This window comes from Lagenorhynchus albirostris, chromosome 12, assembly GCF_949774975.1.
Source record: "Lagenorhynchus albirostris chromosome 12, mLagAlb1.1, whole genome shotgun sequence".
NCBI classification, from domain to species: Eukaryota; Metazoa; Chordata; class Mammalia; order Artiodactyla; family Delphinidae; genus Lagenorhynchus; species Lagenorhynchus albirostris.
Genome location: NC_083106.1, coordinates 10,271,189 through 10,294,568, shown reverse-complemented (window position 1 = coordinate 10,294,568; position 23,380 = coordinate 10,271,189). Strand labels below are relative to the sequence as shown.

At 42.2% G+C, this 23,380-nt stretch overlaps 1 protein-coding gene across 6 annotated transcripts in view; it reads left to right on the top strand.

Moving 5' to 3' along the window:
* Window positions 1–23,380, top strand: part of ARID1B (AT-rich interaction domain 1B) — a 411,101-nt gene that overhangs the window by 29,726 nt on the left and 357,995 nt on the right. For 5 of the 6 annotated variants that reach the window (XM_060168356.1, XM_060168357.1, XM_060168361.1 and 2 more), the window contains exon 2: window positions 20,279–20,473. In XM_060168356.1, coding sequence (XP_060024339.1) covers window positions 20,279–20,473 — 195 coding nt within the window. Of the gene's footprint in view, window positions 1–11,297; window positions 11,343–20,278; window positions 20,474–23,380 lie in introns of all 6 variants that reach the window. The other variant, XM_060168362.1, reaches the window with a different exon arrangement.

The window sequence follows — 23,380 nt, the reverse complement described above, 5'->3', positions numbered from 1 at the left end:
AAACTCGATGGGGAAGTTGATCCTTGAATCCAGGTTTGAAGGATGAGTAGGAGTTTGCCCAGAAATCGGGAAAGTAAAGAGCCCCCAATAACTTCTGGGACTGTATGTTTTAGGGCTTCCTGTCAGTGAAATCATAGAGCGCCAACACAAATATTTTGAGCAGTAGCAGGTCCTGCCTGGGCGTAGGTTAGGAGCAGCAGTCTGCTTGAACATGGAAGTGAGGACGAGATATGTGGAAAACATTCTTTTCCCTAAGCTGTGGATTAGTTTTCTTTTTCTGCATAACAAATTGAATGGCTTAAAACAACACATTGATTATCTCAGAGTTTCTGTGGGTAGGGAGTCCAGGCATGACTTAGCTGTGTCCTCTGCTCAGGGTCTCCGGTAGTCAGCTGGGCTGCATTCTCATCTGGAGGCTTGGCTGGGGAAGGCTCCTTCAGACTGTTGGCAGAATTCATTTCCTCGTGGCTGTGGGATTCAGAGCAGCTTGCCTCCCAGTGCCACCACAGAGAGAGTCTCTGCTCCTGGGAGTCTCTCACTTCTGGGGAGGCCTGGACCTTCTTTTAAAGGGCCCATATGATCATCACGTCAGGCCCATGGGAATATTCTCAATTTTGATTAACTCAAAGTCAACTGATTAGGGATTTTAATTACCTCTGCAAAATCCCTTCACCTTTGCTATAATCTCTGGCCTAGATGCAGGTCACAGGTCTTGCCCGTACTCCAGAGGAGGGGATTGCACAGGAGTATGGATATTGGGGGGGGGGGCAGGAATCCCAGGGAGCCCTCTCAGAATTCAGGTTGTATGCTAAAAATCAATAAAAGTAGCAGTGGTGCGTCTTAGTCTGCGGTACTAAACTACTGTAGGGTGAGTGGCTTAAACAACAGAAACTTACTTCTCACGGTTCTGGAGTTCTGATGTCTAAGATCAAGGTGCCAGCAACATAGGTTCCATTCTGAGGTGTCTCCTCTTTGCTTGTACACCGTGCTGTGTGCTCTCACGACCTCTTTGTGTGTGCCTGGGGACAGAGACAGAATGCCCTGGGCTTTCATCTTGTTACGAGGACACCAATTCTGTGAGATTGGGACCTACCCATATGACCTCATTTAACCTTTGTTACCTGCTTAAAGGCCCCAGATAGTTACTATCTCCAGATAGTTACACTAGGGGGTTAGAGCTTCAGCATAATTTGGGGGGACACAATTCAGGTTAAAAGAGTTTTCTATTCACAGTTCTTTCATATCAAGAAATATTAATCGGAGTAGCTTGGAGGGGAATCTAATGGCTGTTCTAGTCTTCTTCCCCAAAGAGCACCGGTCAGACCTGGGGAAATCCTGGCTTCATCATTATTGTAGGGTGATCTTGGGCAAGTTCCCTAATCTAGGAGTTGGTTTCCTTCAACTAAAATTGGTTTGTACTATTAACTACTTTGCAGTATTTTCGCTGGGATTGGTCATGTCGTTTGTAAAGCACCTAGCAGAGTGCTCAGCTCATAGTAGGCACCCATTAAATGGTGGCTGTTATTATCACATTTGTGCCTTGATATTTCTGTATATCTTCTTCATCTTTTATTATCTACCTTAAATGATAAATTTCCCATGAATCCTTCCATTTCTTGCAACTGGAGGTTAGAACCCTCAGCTGAACTCCCATAGGACTTTCTTTTTCTCTGTCTTGTGGCATTTACAAGTGTATTTATACCTTGTATTATTTATATACATCTCTTATCTCTATTCTGATATATGTTTCTTAAAGTCAAGGACTATCTTACACATCTACTTATCTTTTATGGTGCCTTACACATTAGTGTTTTTTCAGTTTAAATAATGTTAAATGAATGAGTGGCTATGGTCTCTGACTAACTTCTTGCCTCTTTTATCTAAATCTTTGTTTCTTAACCGTTTCTAACTCATGCCTCCTTTTGATAAGCATAAATTTCCTGACACCTCTTCCAGCATTCAGATATATCCTCTCAAAAGACCAAGTCCCTACTCCCTACCTCCCTTGGAAAGACAGCTAGATTTTTCCTGCAAATCTTCAACGATTAATTTTTTTAAAAATTAAATAATTTATTTTTGGCTGCGTTGGGTCTTCGTTTCTGTGCGAGGGCTTTCTCTAGTTGTGGCAAGTGGGGGCCACTCTTCATTGCGGTGCATGGGCCTCTCACTGTCGCGGCCTCTCTTGTTGTGGAGCACAGGCTCCAGACGCGCAGGCTCAGTAGTTGTGGCTCACGGGCCCAGTCGCTCCACGGCATGTGGGATCTTCCCAGACGAGGGCTCGAACCCGTGTCCCCTGCATTGGCAGGCAGATTCTCAACCACTGCGCCACCAGGGAAGCCCCAACGATTAATAATATTATTTTTATCAACCTTTACTTTTGCATAGTATGTTATATAGGTAATACTTCCCTCCCTTTCCAAATGGAACATTATAATCCTGAATATACATTTTCAACTGCACCTTCCTGTCAGCTTCATTCTTGTTTATATAGCATTCATCCATTTTCACTTCTGTGAGTTACTGCTCTAAACCGTTTCTGACATACTGTAGAATCCTGTCATAGGTAGTAGTGATGCTAGCATTAAATGTTTAGGTGAAGTCTCCACCCTCCTTGCACAGGCTTAAGAGATTCTCTGTGTCGTCCCCCATCTCCCACCCCATTCAGTTCTTTTGTAATGAAGGGTGTTGAACTGATATGTATTTGAATTTGTGAATTGTACTTTCCAGAACAGTTACATTGTGTGCAGCTTAAGGAGTGATCCTAGGCATGCATTATGCTTTCACAATGCCTTTCTTTCCAGAATTAAAGCACATTGTAGACATGACCTTGGCAACACTTAGGGCGTCCCTAAGAGCTAAGTAAAAATTAGAGACCGTTGCTCTTATTCTGCCAGGGAGTAAAATGTGGCCGAGAGGTCAAGGAGGGGCCTGCCCTTCTAAGGCCCCCTGCCCCTCCCCTGGTATGTGTGCTGGAAAGACTTTGCCTTTACGTTCTCCAACCATGAATTTGTTCTTTCAGCCGGCAGTGGGGGAGCGGGTACAGTGTGCCAATTAGCTCTCTTTACCAAGCCAGCAAATAAAACACGTCGGTCACGAGATAATAGAGCAAATTTATGAGGTGATCTTCCTTTTGAAAGGAAATCTGTGGCTGTACATAGGAATCAAAATTCACTGTACTGAAAGGAAAGTAAATTACCTCTGGTCTCCTGAGGAGGCCTCCTTTAAATTCAAAGTGACCCTTTTAAAGAGGCCTTATTTGGAATTGGATTGCATTGAATGGAGATTGTTTTAAATGAGTCCCCATCTATACTATGGAAATTATTTTATGCCTTTGAAAACAACTTGGTGCCACGCGGTCCACCTTGCTTTTATGGAATGTTGAGGATGTGGGAGACATACCTGTGAGCTTGGAGGGTGCACTACTTAGGGTGCTTTTGCAGAATTGAGCATTCTTTCTGAAGAGGAAAGTTAGTGGTAAAGAAAAATAGAATCTTTGGCAGGTTTCATGCTCACATGGGTTCGTTTGAAAATATGACAAAGGTAATGTGGTCTCACTTTTAATGATACTCAGTAACTTAAAAATTCCCTCTTTCCTCCCTTGTTCTGTACTTGTCTTTTCCTTTTCTTTTACAGGGGAAGTATTTTTTAGCCTAATTTTTATTAATTAATTGTGATGACAGGTTTTTAGGTGAAGACCCATCAGTTACCAATAGACTACTAAATATTAAATAGTGAGCAAGAAATTAAATGTAAAAAGTGTGTAACAATACTAGATACTGTTTTTGAAAGACCGATGAATGTATGCTTTTGTGTGTTTTGCATATGCTTAAAATATATTTTGGTATTAGTCATAAACTCCTAAAATTTCTGGTCATGCCTTTTTTTTTTTTTTTTCTTTTTCTTTTTTTTTTTGTGCAGTACGTGGGCCTCTCACTGCTGTGGCCTCTCCCGTTGTGGAGCGCAGGCTCAGTGGCCATGGCTCACGGGCCCAGCCGCTCCGCGGCACGTGGGGTCTTCCCGGACCAGGGCACGAACCCGTGTCCCCTGCATCAGCAGGCGGACTCTCAACCACTGCGCCACCAGGGAAGCACCCTGGTCATGCCTTTTTTTATTAGAAAGTGTGAGAAAGGCAGAGTATGGGAAATTGAAATGGTGAGCAGTAGACCAGTAGTCTGCCAGACTAATTAGTGCTGCCCTTTATCTGTCTATCTATATCAAGATACATATTTTATAACATAGGTTACAATTTAACTCTAGTGGTGAATCTGTGCTTTTATATTCTAGTTATTATTTTAAGATAGTAAAAATCCTTCATGCCCTGAACCCTAGATTTGTATGTTAATTAATTTAGCAGAAGGGTATTGATATAGTGTAATTAGCATGAAAATCACTTTCAACTTTCTTTCAGGCTGAAGGGGGTAATGTAACTTCTTTGGTTTTCCTCTTTTATCCCTTTCTCCCCTCACCCATTTTTAAAATAGCAGTGCTTTTCATACTGTCAGAATTTCATGTTGTGACACCCTACTCAGGAGTTATGACAGCAGGGTAATGGCAGCAACTGCCTCCTGAGGATCAATCAGGCAATTAATTTTGTAAATGAAATGCTGATTATACAAAGCTTCACACGAGAGGCCCAGTGATTAAAATCAGTTTAACAAATTGTTTCAGGTGGGGCTTGATTAATAATTTGCCGTAAATGCTAAGGATATATGACCAGCATACCTTGTTGTTACTCTTACTATCCAGCTATATATAAAAATATCTTGTAGTTGCTCTGACTGCCCGACTGTATATAAATATCTACAGGTAAGCTAAGCACTGTGTTGTCCTCTCACACTTCCTAGGATGGAAGGCTTGCATGCACACACACGCTCACGCACGCTCTTTGGTTGTCTACCTACATAGACCCAGCTAACAACGAAAATGGAATGCATTCTTACATTTTTTTATATCATGCTAGTTTATGTTTTCCTGTGTTCTACTTAACAAAACGAAACAAAACAAAACAGAAAACTTGCCCAGACAGCTTTGGGTACGACCAAATTAAATAGGTTTTTTCCTGTGTAGGATGCTTTAGACTTTTCTTATGCTGACATATATTATGTATCTTAAAGAGTGGTATGTACTTTATAGACATCTTTCACTCTTAGTTACAGTAACAGCTATAAACATAGTTTGGGAAATGATGTTCTAGGGATGTTAAGAATGGTGACAGTGTAGCCTGGAAATAAAAATGCCTGTTGGGAGCATTATAATCTGAATCCAGGAGAAGTCGCACTTGGAATAGGAGATACAGTTGGATGTCTTTCTCACATGCGTGTACCAAACATTTATTAAGTGCCTGTTACAAGCCAGACTCGGGATCGGGTTTCATAGTTTTTTTTTTTAGTTTTTGCGGTCCGCGGCCTCTCACTGTTGTGGCCTCTCCCGCTGCGGAGCACAGGCTCCGGACGCACAGGCTCAGCGGCCATGGCTCACGGGCCCAGCCGCTCCGCGGCATGTGGGATCCTCCCGGACCGGGGCACGAACCCACGTCCCCTGCATCGGCAGGCGGACTCTTCAACCACTGCGCCACCAGGGAAGCCCGGGTTTCATGGTTTTTATTACCTGTCATTGACACATCTAGGAAGGCAGTACAGTATTATTTAGGAGAGGATAGCTTGGAGAGGTAAGGGTTAAGGTGCACTTGAATTCTTTTATTTTGTTTTTTTATTAATAAAATAACAGCAGCAGTAATTGCTCACCGTGTATAAGTTGGGTCTATGAGGAGAATTAGGATGAGGAAGACACCATTTCTGCCCTTAAGGAGTCTGTTGAGGAGGGAGACTGACATAAGCAAAGAGTTGCCGTTGGTTGTAATGAATGTTGACCGTCTGTTAGGTAGGCGAGTCTCAATAGATGGCGGGAGCCCTGAGGAGGCAGAATGCTTTATCTGATGGCACTTTGCGGAGTCGGAAGAGTTTCTCCAGTTCACAGGTGGCCACGGCACGTGCGGCGCAAGGGCTTTCCACATGGGGGTGTTCCTTAGTGCACGGGCCCGGAGCTGTGCAAGAGGGCTGTCCAGGTGTAGAGTGGTGAAGACTTGACAGGTGGCAGGCGTGTCACCTTAAGGCGAGTGTTGATTGCTTGGATGTTGAACTTCTCGGGTTTGAACTCTTTAGAGCCCTTTTATAGCCCTCTCTCTTTGACCTTCAGGGCAGTTTATTGATAAGATTTCTGGTCAAAGAATGAGACAGAAAGGAGAAATATCCCTAACGGTTCACATCCCTTTTGACATTTTACCATGACATTGGAAGTTCTGGTGGATGATTCTAGAATTAGAGCATGCTAGTACGGGAAGAGACTTACGGTAAGAGTTCATTTCTCAATCCCTCACTTTACATGTGAGGAGTCATGAGGCTCAGAGGAGTGAAGTTATCCAGTAGTAATCATCTCTGACGTTATAATTGAGCACTTACTATGTGCCAGCCACTGTTCTGTGTGTTTTGTATCTACTATGTTATTTAAGACTTAACAACCATGCTCTGAGGTGGGTACTCCTATTATCCCAACTTTTCAGAGGAGGAAGCTGAAGTTCAGAGAATTTATGAGATCTGCCCAAGGTCACACAGTAGGTGGTGAGCCAGGCGGCCTTAACTCCAGAGTCTGTGTACTTGACCTCGCTCCACTGTACCAAAGCTTCTTAAGGTCCTAAGACTGGACAGTTGGAGAGTTAGGCTCCCTCTGCAGAGTGAGCACTTAAACTGTTAATTAGTTGGCAGTCTCTGAACCCTGTTTCCTGCAACTGAAACCTTTGTCAACCACAGTTTTGGGATATTTCTCTTTTTTATTTATACTAAGATTTAAAAATCCCAGATATGTTTTCATTTGGGTAGTTGCTTCCCTTATTTTAAACCTGAGAACTTGACGGAGGCGCTGCTAGGGGAGCTGGTCTGCTTATACCCTTTGTAGAGAAGAGGCAGGAGCAGGGCGACATGTGAAAAGTGGTGGTTATAAAAGCACTTTTTGAAACTTACAAAAACAAACAAGGAAGGGTTCTGGGTTAAAAGATGGCACATCTCGCATCTTTCAGGGTTGGGTTGAGCTCTTTGAAAAAGCCTTGTAAGAAACCTGAGGGGGCAGAAGCCTCATTACATCTTGAGGATTGAGGCTGATGACCTGCAAAGGCGATTTGTGAGAAAGGGTCTCTACCAGAGCAGGGTTTTAACCTGGGGGATCCTTTTTTTTTTTTCTTTAGATTAAGTTTTTGTGGAACGGAAGCTTCCTAAGAATTTTTAGAAAAAAGTATTTCAAAGTTTGCATTCATTATGTGTTTTGCCAACTTGAGTACTTTTAGGAACAGTGCAGCAACCTCTACCCCTTCCCAGCTCCACCTTATCACACCCACTTCTTTCTTCCATCCGTCGTGCTCTCTCTCCTAGTTTTTTGACGTTTCCTTTGCCCTGTAGTCCTCCCCACACCGCCCGCCCCTCAGCCTGCCAGAGACCCCTGACATTGCGCATTCATTGGTGTCTCTTGGTTCTGAGCAGCTGCAGACCTCCTTGCAGACCCCTTGTGAGGGGTAGTGATTATTTTGTTTGGTTTTCAGTTATCCTTTCCTTTTTGCCCCTTCTCCTGTTTTAGCTTTTATTTTGAAGCAATTTCAAATTTATAGGAAAGTTACAAGAATAGTACAGAGAAATCCCATATACCTTTTATACATCAAATTTCAACATTTCGCTATTTAGTTTATCTGTTAATCTACCCACCTCCCTATCTGCAGTGTATTTTCCCAGAATCATTTGAGAGTAGGTTGCATACATAGTGCCCCTTTACTCCTCAGTGTCTCTGCGCCCTGTGTATTTCCTAGGAACAAGGTTTTTCTTTTATATACCCCAGTGCAATCATCACCGTCCAGATGCTTAACTTTGAAGCAGTGCTTTAACCTACAGTCCATATTTTAATTTTGTCTCCTCTCCTGATAGCATCTGTATAGTAATCTTCTTTCCGTTGTTATAGTACCCTGTCTAGGCCTTATATGTTGTGTTCAGCTGCCTTGTCTTTTTCAGTATATAAGATTTGACTATATATGAGTCATGTTACCTTTTTTCCTTTGAATAATCACATTACAGTAAGAGTCAGTATATGCTTTCACTTCATTATGGTTCTGATAAAGTAGATCTTAAATAGGGCCACGTCTCTGAAAAGCACATTTACACCAGGGGGCTGTAGCCTGTGTATCTGCACAGCAGGCATTCTTTGTCCAGCGGTAGGTAGGTCAATTGCTAACATTCATCATATTTTAATGCATTTTCTTTAATGCCAGTTTAAAGTTGTTACTTTATAAAAATTAATAAAATACTTTGAAAGAGGCATGATGGCAACCATGGAGATTGCTGGAGAAATCACTACCTTGTCTGTCTGTCTTTAGGTTCGGCTCTGACATGTCTGGAATTGTTTACCCATGCAAACCACACATCAGATATCTTTAGAATGATTGTCTTTTTCAGGGCAGTATTATCTTCACTTGAAAGATGGGAAAACGCAGGCTTTGGGCACTGGCTAATTCACCCAGCATATTTCATGGCCAGTCAGAAGCCGGAGATGGATATGCATTCAGGTCTACCCAATGGCAAACTTTATGTATTTCCATTGTACTGCAGAGAGCAAATTGGATTCTGATTGCAAAATCTGATAGTCCGTAGTGGCTGCGTGCCACCCCACAGGGTGAAAGATGCTGAGGCTTACTGGACTTCGGGAAAATGAATGCTAGGATTGATAAGCAGTGCCTGTCTTATGCACATTAGTGGAGGAGTAGAGGGTATCCATGCCTCATAGTGACTATTCTGGTGTTATACCTCCATATAATGATGATGATGATAAAATCTATCCCTATTAAAAGGCTGTCGTGTCGAAACTTGACTATTATCTCTAATTCTCTAACAACTCTATAGTGATAGTGGTAGTATTCTTGGTATGTAGCTGAGTTAACTGAGATGCAGAGAAGTTAAGAGGTGATTTTTTTTTTTTTTTTTTTTTTTTTTGTGGTATGCGGGCCTCTCACTGTTGTGGCCTCTCCCGTTGCGGAGCACAGGCTCCGGACGCGCAGGCTCAGCGACCATGGCTCACGGGCCCAGCCTCTCCGTGGCATGTGGAATCTTCCCGGACCGGGGCACGAACCCGTGTCCCCTGCATCGGCAGGCGGACTCTCAACCACTGCGCCACCAGGGAAGCCCCAAGAGGTGAATTTTTTTAGCATCACACAGCTTTAAAAGTGGTAGGGTTGAAATTTGACTTATTCTCACAAAAGCTTCCTTTGTTGATTTAAATCTGTATTTATATGGGAAATATACCATATTATTTCCATTTCTTAAATAAGAGCCTGCTACTAGGTTGTCAGTAGTGATACATGGATATGAACAATATTGCGTACTTAGAGATATAAATTTTAGAAATTGTCAACACCATGATAATAGTTTTATAGTTGTTTTGGATGGTGAGAATAACAAATCTGAGGAAAACAGAAATATATTCAATTACTATTTTGATATTCCTTTTAGATCTAATTTACTCTTGAAACAAAAAAAATACATATACACTTTGATTTGTTCATAAAATTACTATGTTTGCTAAATTACATTTAAAATTATAGTTTAGGGCTTCCCTGGTGGCACAGTGGTTGGGAGTTGCCTGCCAATTCAGGGGACACGGGTTCGAGCCCTGGTCCGGGAAAATTCCACATGCCGCGGAGCAACTAAGTCTGTGCGCCACAACTACTGAACCTGTACGCTAGAGCCCGTGAGCCACAACTACTGAAGCCCATGCGCCTAGAGCCCATGCTCCGCAACAAGAGAAGCCACCGCAATGAGAAGCCCGCGCACCTCAACGAAGAGTAGCCCTCGCTCGCTGCAACTAGAGAAAGCCTGCGTGCAGCAACGAAGACCCAACAGCCCCCCCCCCCGCCAAAAAAAAAGTGTAGTTTAGTCAGACAGTAATTTACTCATTGAATTGACTTACAAGTTGCTGAGCTTGGGGGATTAGGCAAATAATAGGTTTTGCCAATTTATAAAAATCAGGTAAAAACCAGGAAACCAAAACAGCCTTATATTCTGTTGTACCTAGACGATAGCTACAAATGGGTTTAATATTTGTCTTCTTCACTTCCTGTTCCTTTTCCTGCGGGACAATCTAGTTGGGGATATTTATCAAGTAGTCACAAATATTCTTACAGACTCTGATGAGTGCTATGAAGGAAAAGCACAGTGGTTTTGGAGAGGATCCTGCCTCAGTCTGGAGCTCAGGGAGGGTTTCTCTGAGGACAGGGCTGTAGCGCTGAGTTCTGCAGGAGAGCAGAGCTCCTTCTTCGTGGCGGGAACAGTGTCGTTGAAGGCCCAGTGGTGGGAAAGTGTGTGGATTTTCTAGAGGCCCACAGAGGCCAGTGTGGTTGGAGGGGGAGATTTCCTGTTGGCCTCAATGACGTGTCCAGCTGACCAGACTTGGTGAGTGGTTGGCTGTGGTGGAGAGGAGAGAGGGGAGTCAGGAGCACCCCTGGACCCTGTTTTGTACATCTGGATGGGGGTGTCTTTCACTGAGATCACAAACAGAAGGGGAGGATCCTGGGTATCCAGGCAGGAATGTTGGGTGGCAGTTGGAAATAGAACTCTGAAGCTGAGAGAAACCAGCCAAGGGTGACACCTTTGGGGGGCACAGACATGAGGAGGTACTGGAAGCTGTGGCTTACGTGAACTTGGGAAAAGTGAAGCTTTGTCTGCAGTGATGCATGATTCTTTGCCTATGGTACCCCTTGGCCATCAGAGGCCTACAGTCTGATAGAGCCCTGCTGTTTAACCAGCATTGCGGTGTTGCGGAAGCCATTGCTCTTTCTGTTCAGCAAATGTTAATCATGCCAGGCATTCTACTGAGTGCTAGGTGTGCAAAGATGAATAAGGCAAAATGTCCACCTTTAATTAACAGTATGCGGGTGAGACAAGAAAGTAAATGGATTAAATTATTGAGTGATTGTTTGCTCTGACTTCAACTTGCTAATTTGTTGAGAGGAAAAGAAAAAAGATTTAGGAACCTCCCACTGTGTGATAAATCCTGTGGTACCTCATTTAATCAGTCCCCCAGCAACACCAGAGGTGAACACAACTGTGCTGTATTAAATGTGAACCGAATTTTACGTAGCTAATAAGTAGTATAGGCAGGATTCACACCCAGGTTTGTCTGAGTCTAAGCCACCTCCCTTTCCGTTGTACCTTTTTGTCTCAAGTTCTAAGTGTTTTTCTAAACTTTGGACTATCTATTTTATATATTAGGAAAGATGGAGGAATTTGAAGTGGGCAGGAGGTTGTCATCCAGAGGTAGGTACGGACTTGGGCGTGCGTCATGAGCGTAATGAGTGAATCGGAAGAGTGCTGTGGATGAGTGGAGTGGAAAGGCTTTTCCTAAGGTTTCTGATGAAGACCTTCCTCCAAGAGCTCTGATGCCTGGATTTATGTCAGGCCTTATGAATGGCACTAGTAGTTAGCCAAGGCTCTGTCCTCTCCCTTGACCTCTTCAGTATTTTTATCAGTGCCGTGGAGGGAGGTATGAACGAAATGGCATGCTGATTTAATTGGTGGTTGACGTCAAGATAGGAAATGCAGTTAGTATGTTAGATGTCAGGCCAGAATAGTGACCAGAAACAAGCAAAATGAAAATAAGCAGAGATAAAAATTTTTGCCACTTGAGTCAGCTAACCAGCTGTATAATAGGAGATGGGGGAGGTAGGGTTCCATCACAGCTGATGGGACGGATCAAGGGCGTGATGAGTCTGTCAAATAATACAGGTACCTGAGGCCAGATTTGTACTAATGTAGGATTTGTCCTAATGTAGGAGGAGAAGCAAAGTCCTCCCCATGATATGTTTTGTGTTAAGAGGACTAAGAACTGGCATATTTTGCTCAGAAAAGGGAAATAGATATAGCTATCTTCAAATATTCTGCGAAAGGATCAAAGTAACAAAACCAATGGGTGTAAATTACAAGGAACAGATTTTTGTTATATAGAAGGAAGAAATTCATAACATTCATGGTTGCAGACACTTTTAGGGGATTCATACGTACATCATGTATGGACCAATGAGGTTCTTTTCAGTTCTTAGATTCTGTGTTTCATTGATAAATCCTTTATCAGGGTGCCTTAAGAATTGTGTGATCAAATGATAATGTATTAAAGTGCTTTGGAAATGCATGGTAGATGTTGGTCATTATATGATTATGCAGGTCAGGAGGGTCTTTGGATGGGTTTCTAGAGGATATTATACGAACCTCTGACACTGTATGCTAGATTTGAGATGTATATACATCCTGGATGTATTTTTTTTTAAAAAAGAGTGTCCCTGAGAGTTAAGAATCACAGCTTCTCATTGTTACTTTTTATGGGTAGTTGATGGAAATTAGTTTATATACATAGGTAACAACCTATTAATATTTTATTTCTAATCTTAATAATTCTGAAAAGTAAAAATCCAGTGATATTTTAGATTTTTAGATTAGAGATAAAATTTAAAATGTGGTTAGGAAAAAATACTGTGCCTTCTACTCCTGTTTTGTTTAATGATATATATGTGAAAAACAAACTTCTTTATTTAAAACTGTAAATCAAAACATGTTTATTTCAGAGAAAAACTGCTCAAATAAAAGTTGTCTATAATCCCACCTTTACAAAAAAAATTTTTATCATCCCCTTGCCCCCTTCCTTCAGATTTCGTTTTGTGGCTCCACAAATATGTATGTTCCCTGTAACTTGCCTTAAGGAAACCAAACGAAAAACAAAAATATTGACAATGGTCCTCTTTCCAAGTCAGTATATGAATATTTCGGTTCCTCCCTGCCCCTCCTCTCACGTTGTGAATGGCATCATGGTTAGAGGGCATCAGTAATTTGATGGTTCTTAGAGCCAAGAACAAAACAGCCTTTCCTGCCTTGTCTGATGTCTTAGGATGCCAGTTCTTGATCCGTCCTGTACCGTTGTAGAATGTGGCAAATATTCCTGACTGACCAGAGGAGAACCTACAGTGTATAGATAACCAAAGTTGAAGTTTCAGTGTTTTAGTTCGAGTCTTAATTAAACAGGCACTATTTTGCCATTAATAGAAGTAAAAAAAAAAAAAGCGGTTTTAGATGCTGGGTTGCATTTTTTTTCTACCTGATTCTCATGATCGTACACAGAGGCGTGATACAGCGGAAGGAAATGTGGACCTGAGTCAGGAGACCTGCACTAGTACTGCAGCCCTGGGCCAGTCCCCGCAGCTCCGAGCCTCCATTACGTCATCTTCGGTAATTGGATTCTGTGGTAGTAGTGACAGTGGTAACTGAGAATCTTGGTATTTTCTGGCTTGAAGGGAATATGAATGAAGTGAGGGGAGAATATTTAGTGCCCCGTGCCTGTTTTTGACTTAAACTGATTTTTTTTTTTGCGGTACGCGGGCCTCTCACTGTTGTGGTCTCTCCCGTTGCGGAGCACAGGCTCCGGACGCGCAGGCTCAGCGGCCATGGCTCACGGGCGCAGCCGCTCCGCGGCATGTGGGATCTTCCCGGACCGGGGCACGAACCCGTGTCGCCTCCATCGGCAGGCGGACTCTCAACCACTGCGCCACCAGGGAAGCCCACTTAAACTGATTTTAATGCCATTAGGAGAAGAATTTGACTACTAATGTTGCATTATATATTATCATTGACTTTACGTGCATCTTCTGCATGTGTGTACAGAAATTGCTTAGTGAGTTTTACTTTTTATTTTCGAGAACACTTTATGTGATCAGTCCTCATTCCCAGGCAGTTATGAGGCACCATGATCCTCCTAAGTCATTTGTGCTGTATGCTGAGTGAGACATAAAAAAGTACAAAGCATGGACATTGCCATTTTAGTCTCCTTGGGAGTTAAGAAGTAACACATAAAAATGAAAAAAACGGTACATGAGTTAAATATCAATATAAGGCAACCCAGAAGTCGGTTACAGCCTGCATAGGAGAGATTCTAGCAGGTCCCACAGATAGTGTTACTGGGGTGTGGTCCTTGATCCGGGGCTTGAGTGAGCTTGGGTTTAGACAGGCAAAGAGCAGGGCAGCAGCATCCTCCTGCTTGTGTGTGCTGTGAGTGAGGGTGTAGGTGCAGGGACGGAGGCGGCCGAATGTGGGGCAGCTGTGTCCCGCCCACCCCCATCCCCCAGCAAGCCATGGTAGTGTTCGCAGGATGCCTGGGAAAAAACAGGCATTTTATAGTTATATTTAGACATCATCACAGAAAAGTCAACATAGATTGCCTCGCGATATGACAGCCACTACTTACAGGTCACTCTGGCTGGCCCTGATCGCTATCAACTGAGTTTTCACACAGCTGTAATTCATGCACGTCACTCTTAAACATTTGACATTGTTTTAGATGTACTTTTCCATGTCCCTGTCCATTCCACTATGCTGATATATTATGGCTCATTCTCATATTCTACAATCGTTGAATAGTTGGGTTGTTTCAGTTTTCTTCTTTGAACAACTAGTCGCTCTGAGATCCTTTTAGTTCTCACTAATTCAATTTTCATTATAATCATGAGGCAGGTATTTCTCGCATTTAGTGAGTGAGAAAACTAAGAAATAGGCACCAATATTCAGAGTCACACAGTGGTATTAACTGTTGGGATAAGGGTGTGGACCCTCTCTGAGTCCAAAGTCCATGCTTTCCCCACAGGACAGACCATGCTTTCTCCCCTCAGTATTAGAAATCATGTAGCTGCAGACAAATTTGGATAAATAGCACCCCTGCCCCATTCGAGAGGGTATTATAGTTGGAACAAGGTAATAATTTTTGAAGCTTTTGTTTAAAGCTTCTTGTCATAGTGGGCTTCCCTGGCGGCGCAGTGGTTAAGAATCCGCCCGCCAATGCAGGGGACACGGGTTCAATCCCTAGTCTGGGAAGATCCCACATGCCACGGAGCAACTAAGCCCATGCGCCACAACTACTGAGCCTGTGCTCTAGAACCTGTGAGCCACAGCCACTGAGCCCACGTGTCACAACTGGTGAAGCCGACGCGCCTAGAGCCCGTGCTCTGCAACAAGAGAAGCCACCGCAATGAGAAGCCTGCACACTGCAACGAAGAGTAGCCCCCGCTCGCCACAACTAGAGAAAGCCCGCGTGCAGCAGTGAAGACCCAACAGAGCCAAAAAATAAATAAAATAATAATAATAAAAAAAGCTTCTTGTCATATTATCCTTCAGAAAGAGTTTACCACTGCTTTATACATACTAGTTCAAATACTCGTTGACTCACATTGGGTTTTATTATTTTTGTCATTTCATACGTAATGGAATATTACTTCAAAAGTTTTCTTTGGTTGCTGGTAAGACAGAACATTTTCCCAAATAATGATTCAAAAGGGGGAGAGTTTTTCTTTCCTTGAGCTCTTGTTTAATCCAGATATATAGATATGATTATAGATCAAGAAGATGTGATAGTTCTTCTTTCTGTGGGTTTTTCAATGTCTTTCTTCAATTTGTGGTTTAAGGAATTTGGCTGAAAAAATTGTGAAATATTATATTCATAAAGAAACTACTAATAAGATATCCCCTTAACTTGATATTTAGGAGTGAATACGGTTACGTAGATATCTTTATTATGAATACTTGTGTATGTATACTCTGAAAGAGGGATAATGAGGGAATATCTAAGTATAAAAAGCATCTGAAGGATGCTATAATATCTGAATATATATCTGAAGGATGCTAAAAATATATAGGGACTTGTTCTTTAACTTGGATAATCTTTAAAGGGTAGGTGGATTTCCAGGCCAGCCTCTGAAACCCTATTTAACCTATAATACAGCCTAACTGTGCTACCTAATATGTCTAGAATCTATATTCAAATATATATTTAAAAAATTTACTTCGTACTCCTTCTTATTTAGTAGTCCCAGGGATGGGAAACCTTCTGAGACTTTGGAGGATGTAGGCAGCAGTGGCAGCTTGCCAGAAGGAGATCCAGGAAACGGTGTGTGTGTGTGTGTGTGTGTGTGTGTGTGTGTGTGTGTGTGTGTGTGTGAGAGAGAGAGAGAGAGAGAGAGAGAGAGAGAGAGAGAGAGGGAGGGAGGGAGGGAGAGGGGGAGGGAGAGGGGGAGGGAGAGAGAGTTATAACTCATACATACATAACTACATTTTTTTTTTTTTTTTTTGCGGTACACGGCCCTCACACTGTTGTGGCCTCTCCTGTTGCGGAGCACAGGCTCCGGACGCGCAGGCTCAGTGGCCATGGCTCACGGGCCCAGCCGCTCTGCGGCATGTGGTATCTTCCTGGACCGGGGCACGAACCCGTGTCCCCTGCATCGGCAGGTGGACTCTCAACCACTGTGCCACTAGGGAACCCCCATAACTACATATTTAAATACATACATATCTAAAAACTTACTTGAATAAGGAAGAGTTACAAGAAAGTCTTATCAAGTAATAAAATTCATTAGAAGCTGAGTAACTAAACATAGACTAGTTATGTTAAGACTTCTTTGAAAATGGGCTGGACACACTGTGACTCTAAAAGCACTTGTCTTATTTTATGGAATTGAAGTCCAAATTGCAGCAGTTGTGGAATGGTAACTAGAAAGGAAAAATGTGCTTGGAATAACATATTTAGAGAAATATTTGAGGACTATTCTTAATGTGGTGGTCTCTGATATAAATTATATGTGAGAATTGAAAATGGTGATACTGGAGAATCAATAGAAGGGTAGATGATAAAAATACAAAGTTGTTTTGGGTTAGATGTGACTATGAGAAGTGAATTGATTTTGGGGAAAGTCTTAGATTTGATCTGGGTTTTGTTTTCTTTAAGGAGAGGGTTGTAAAAAGCAGGGGTTGAGATCCTGCAGTGGTACATATTTAGTGTTAAAAGTAGCAAGAGTACACAGTGGGATGAATTTGGATTGTGGTTGATTATTTAATAATAGGCCATAAGGAGAGAAGGTTAAAATTAAATAATTTGCACTGTGTAAGTATCTTATTTTCATATCTGAATCTCACTGAAAGGCATTTGATGCATTTTGAGAGGTAGAGATAATCTGTGTATTTCATGCTTTTGATTTTCAGAAATCTCAGGGTTAAGCTAACATTTTGACATGGGTGCAAATTAACTGAATTTTAAGTAGGGCTGTGAGAGTTTATGGCAGTGATGAGAAAAATACTACAAAACAGTTTCAGTCACTGATAAGGTGAATTTGCTGCACTGTTATCTATAGCATTAAAATATAGACATTCCAATCATGCTCCCATTTTAAATTTCTGCTTTAATTAAGCCAGTTTGGGTCGTGCACTATTTAAAGTCAAGTAAGCAGACCTTTCCTATGCCCTGGCTAATTCAGATTGAATGTGAAGATAGGGCTGCCTCGGGCCCCATATTGGAAATTTAGCCTGAAATCTGATTTACTCTCTGTGGGCCATTCATTCACTCTGCGGATTCTAGCATCACCAGCTCAGCCTTGATTTTCACACTTTCATAGAAAGTTTTATTTTATCTTTTGAAAGAAAGTGTGGAAAATCATTACATTTTGCTTTTCTTAGGCATAAATTCTAATTTAAATCATTCTGAGAAAACTTAATTTAGTTTTCAATTTTAGTTTCATTACATGAGGTCACCATGTATGTTTGTATGTTGATTGTGAAGTCAGCACAGTTTGTGTAACATCAGTATATTGTTTGAGCAATTTCTGTCACAGTAAGTAAACGTTTTTCTTGGCTGGTGAAAGTAGCACAGTTGAAATTCCATGAAATTGTGAATTTTGAGCGGAGCTGTTTGGCCTACACATATCTTCATTCAGGTGAGATCAGTTCCTGGCAAATTCCTATGAACCCCTCAGGACTAAGCTCAGGTATTTCTATAGGTGGGCTTTGTGAGAACTCAGACCCACTGGCGTGCTCTCTCCTCACGGCCCCTTCAGGATGTCTGCTGGGCTGCACTGTCATCTTTGTTCAGCCTGTTTACCTCTCCAGGACAGCCACCGACACTTGTCCACTTTTTGCTTCCAGTGTCCTGCATAGTGCACACGGTAGATGCTTAGTAAATGTGTGATGAGTGGGTTACTCAAGTCATTGAAATGAGCACCAGGGTACCCCCTAAGAAGGAGGGAGGGCAGAGACTGCGGGCAGCCTTGGGGGATGTGTAGGACTGGGGCTTCTTCTTTTTTTTTTTACATCTTTATTGGAGTATAATTGCTTGATTGGGGCTTCTTGTAGCTTTCCCGCCTTGGGTTTGGGGTCTACACTCCTGGCTCCCCCTCACCTCCTATTCATGCCCATCTCCCGGTCTTCCAGGAGCTGCCCTCACCTCTGCAACGAGACTGCCCTCGCCCAGCTCAGCAGTTACCTCCCAGTCACGAGGCATAGCCAGAGCTTCAGCCCTCACCTGTCGGACTCCTGGGCTGCAGTTGGCATGTTGCGACACCTGCTCCCTTCTCCTCCATAGCACTGTGCTCTCTACAACCTCTAACTACATTTTCTGACCATTCTTTTGGCCTAGTTGTGGCCTCCTTTTCCCTTCTACCTTCTGTTCTCTTTTCATATATTCTTCCTGGGTAGAGTCCTTGAGTTTTATGTGCTTCATATTAGTGAATTCATCCAGTATTTACTGAGGAGTTACTGTGTGCCAGGTGCACTGTTCGACTTGTGTCCTGGAGATACAATGTGAGTGAGTAAAACAGGAGTCGCCGCCCTCCAGGAGCATGTATTCTCTGTATGCTGACTTCCCTATTTATGATTCTGGGTCAGACTTTCCTCCCCAAGTTGGCTCTTCCTTCTGGATATTTTCACCTGGATTTCCGTACAGGAACCTCAGTTTTAATATGCAGAATACTAAAGGCTCCCGCCCCCTGGGGAGGGTTGATCTGCTTCTACTACTGCATGCTGTCTCACCTGGTGTCTTATCTGTTAAGCCACCCTTGACACCTGTCTTCCATCACTCACAAGTCGTGCTGTGTTGCCATTCTCTTACTTGAATCTGGGCTTGCTTTTGCCCAGCGCTGCTACCAGCCCAGGACCTCAGCTCCCCTGCCTCTGTGGCAGCCCACCCTGGCTCCGGGCAGCTGGCAAGAGAGTGGTCCTTGCGGAAGGCGGATCTGACTCTATAGTTCTCTTAGAAGCACCCGGTGGTTTATCCCCAAGGTACAGTCTGAAGCCTTTAAAATGGCACGTAAGGCTCACCCATCTACTGGCTTCTGTCTGCTCCAGCTGCCGCTTGGCTTCTTGGATCTAAACTGCTTATGTTTCCTCACACACGCCAGGCAGCTCAGCTCCCTCGAGCCTGTGCTTTATGCCGTTTCTTCTGCTCCGTGGTACTCTGTGCCCTGGCCCTCCGCACCTTGAACGTGGCTTCTTCCATGTACCCTGCTAACCTTCAAGCCTTCCTGAGAGTCCCCGTGTACTCAGTGTGAGCATAGAGTCTGGCCCACGGTAGGCATCGGTATATGGTTTTGGAAGGAAGGAAGGAGGGATCTGTAGGCCTTTGTAGCACCGCGGTGAGGGACTTCCGCCACCACCGCTTTGCTCCTTTGAAGCACCCAGGGCATGAAAGCGCAGACTGAGGCTCCAGTTCGGCTCTCCTGAATGGCCTTGGCCCTGAGGCCCATGGGCTGACTCACCAAGCCAAAAATAAAACTCAAAGTCTAGTTTTGAACTGGTTATGTTTGGTGAGACGCTTACTTGCATGGAGAAGGTGGCTTGTGACTCACAGTCTGGGTGCTTATTCATGTGCACTAGTGATCTTTGAAAATTTTTACCCTAGACATTCTGTGTTATCTGAAATCTATCCTTTCACTTTCTAATGAGCACTCAGATGCATTAATGTTTGATCAGGACTTGCAGACTCAGGTCTAAAATAAAGTAATTGTTCTAAGAATACTTTGAAGTCAGAAAGGGTTCCTAACCACTCGCTGTGCTTTGCCTTTGTTACTAGTAAGCTAAAAGGAGCTGGGTGAGATTAACTCATGCCCGTTTCCTGTATGCATAGTAGAATTTTAGATGAACGCGAAATCTTTCCTTATATTGTTTGCTCCAGATCCCTCTTAATTATTAAAGCCTTACTAAAAGTAAAAAATTAAATGTCTTATATCCACCTAAGTTTTTTTCTTAATGTTTTTCTGGGTTTTATTTGTCAGGTCATCGTTTTTAATATTTTCAAAAGAAAGGATAGTTGCGCTTATAATGTATACGTTAGCACAGCAAACTTTCTGCCTTTGTAATAATGACTTAATAAGCCTACTTCTTCGTGTATTTCTTCACAGGGCAGCCCAATGGATCCCATGGTGATGAAGAGACCTCAGCTGTATGGGATGGGCAGTAACCCTCATTCTCAGCCACAGCAGAGCAGCCCTTACCCGGCAGGTTCCTACGGCCCCCCAGGCCCACAGCGGTATCCGATTGGCATTCAAGGTCGGACCCCAGGGGCCATGGGAGGAATGCAGTACCCACAGCAGCAGGTTTGTGCTAGTTTTTACTCCACTTCCCCGCACAGTTGGTCCTAGTTTTGTCTTTGTCTTTTACTGTCTACCGAAGATTAGTTTTGAGAGTATTGGGGGGGCATTTCACTGATTTTTCTCTACTTTTTAAAAGATTTCATAGTTTCTTGAAATAATCACAGGTACAATGTTTCCCACCCTCCCTTTTAAAGAAAGAAAAGTGACCTTCTTAGAGCAAAGTGGACAGAATTCCTGTTTGGTAGAAAGCCTGTGTTACCAGCTATATTTGAAAGATTGACTGTGTCCTCATTTTGCAGCAAATTATATAGATCTAAGCCCCAAAGTGAACTTGGCTTTCTAATATTTCTGATGTCAGACAGTGTCAAATTTTGAGCTGTGAATAAACTTCTTAGGGTGAAGTTTTAAGTTATTTAAAGGTCCTTCTCATAAAGATGGCATCAGCTTAAAAGTTTTTTTAGTCTCCCCAGAAGTTATTTTGCTTTTATTTCTTGACGTATTTCTTCTGTATCTTTTGAAAAAAAAGATTTCTGTATTTCTTATAAGAGAATTTGATGTGTATCAATTTTCGTAGGTTTGAATGGGTTTTGTGTTTTTACATAAACAAAAAAGAGTTTTTCTTCTTTTAAAAAAAATATTCTTCTCCTTTTTCTCTAGAATCAAATAGTTGAAGTTACCTTAAATGACCATCTACCTTCTGGCAGTAGTAAGCCTACAGTCTCTTGGATACTGGAGAGTATATCCTTGTAATGTTGCCATGAGGAGAGTCAGACTTGTTTTAGGGTATTTCGTTTCTAGGAGCACCAGAAAGGCTGATTTATAAATTCCCGCACCATGCCTTTAACCTGGTGGTGCATCGGGTTGATGCCCTGCTTGTTTTCCTGCCTCCAGATAGGTTATTCCACAGTGTTGCCAAGCAACCCGTTCCAGAGTTTCACAGTACTTCCTCTCAGGAAATTCTTCCCCATGTTTGACCAAAAATCACTGTGGAAAAAAGGTTGGATAGAACTTTTGTTCTCTCTGAAGTGAATGTGGAGAATGATATACTTTATATGCTCCATAGCTGTGTCCTAAAAGTTCACAGATAAATGACACTTCAGCCCTGTCTTTTTAGAGACTGAAAATTGTCTTTCCTCTTTATCTGAGTTTGTCCTTTGGCGATATTTTTATGTTAAGGCAGTTGTAAGGAAAGATAGAAGCAGCTCAGCCTTTGAATCCCAGCTATTGATTCTTTAAATGGCCTTCGTTATTGTCAGAAGTTCTCACCCCTTGTTTATTAAAGATTGGCCACTCAGAATTTTAGCAGTCAGTTGCATACTTAATTGTATTGTAATTTGATTCAACATTACTCCTTTCTTCCAGTAATACTTTGCTGCCTAGAGTAAAATTCTTTAGTTGAGGCTGCTAGTTATGAGAGGGAGTTAATTTGTAAATGATTGAAAAGTAAGATGAGAGTTGTGATTTTTTTTTTCCTCTCTCTTTCTCTCTTCCTTTTATTTTATTTTACTTATTTTTACGTTTTAAAGCTAATTTTCCCTTAGTTGAGGGGAAGAAGGCCCAGGCAGCCAGCCAAATAGAGTCCTGATTCTGCTCTACAGCTGATTTCTTTGGGGCTCTGACAGTTCTGTATGATACTCTGGCCACAGGAAGAGAGTAGAGACAGAAGGGCAGTGAGAAATAGCAGGACGGGTGGAGGGAAGTAGATGCCGCCACTCCCTGTTCCTGCACCTTCCTCTCCACCATGTTTTCCTGAAGGGAAATTTGAGAGTCATTTCAAAAGGAGCTGTTCATGGCAAGCTACTGGATGACCCTTTACCTTTTTCTCTGAATGAGTTGAAGTCTTATTCGAAGTTTAAGACGTTGGTTTATTTTGCAGTCCCAAAGTGGGAATCGAACAAATGGAGAGGTGTGAAGAATGATCACCTAGGAATATTTTTTTCATTATTTTGTTCCCACATATGTAAGGCTAAAAGTAGAGGACATACACAGTTACATAGAATAACCTTAGTTTTCTTGGCTTTTCTGTTTTATTTCATCCTGGTGGATTTACATACTTTCAAAATCCAGTAACTCTCAGATTTATTTGAAGGGATAAATTGATAAAGGTTACCCACCAAGTATTTTAGCAAATTTTTTAATTAAGATTTTAGATTAGGTATTTTACTACTAACCCAAAAAAATGCCTAATTCTGATTAAGCACAGATCTTTCTGATAATGAAAGAAAAGTAGGGTATCTGGTAAGAAATGGAATGCCCTGGCTGTCACACGTCCATATTGAGTTAATCATAATCGGACGTTCTAAATAATCTTTATTGCTTTTTTACTTTTTCATTTAGTTATAATACGACCTTGAAGTATTGTTTTTTTGTTTTGAAACCTAAAAGGCTAAAAAGAACTGCTAATGCATTTTTGAATGTGTGTAACATTTTAAAGGGGACATACAGCATAGTACCAAGTTCATGTGATCAGTTAGGTGTAGGCTAATTAATAGCTTTGGAAAGGAAAAGAAATAATGTGGGTTTTGGTAAAGGTTATTAGAACACATTTATTTTTTTAGCTTTAGTCTGTGTCCTTTGGTGAGGAATTTTTGGTGAGTTGCTTTATTTGCGAATTTTGGATAATTATAAACTTGGTCCACAAACAAGGTCCTGGCACAGTGATTGGCTGCCAGTCCTATCCATCTTCTCTTAGTGCTGATGTAATTGGCTAAGCATTGTTGTGGTCATGGCTGGTAATGTTCTTCAGGGAAAAAACTGGAAGATAATGATGACATTGAGTTTTTATTGAGTGGACATCACCACCTAGGCATGACTTTACTTTGGACGGCCTCCAAGGCTTTCTGTGCTTGGTTTGTGAACCTCTAATGAGCTGAATCCAGTTCATTTAATATTGCTCATATATTTCTGCAA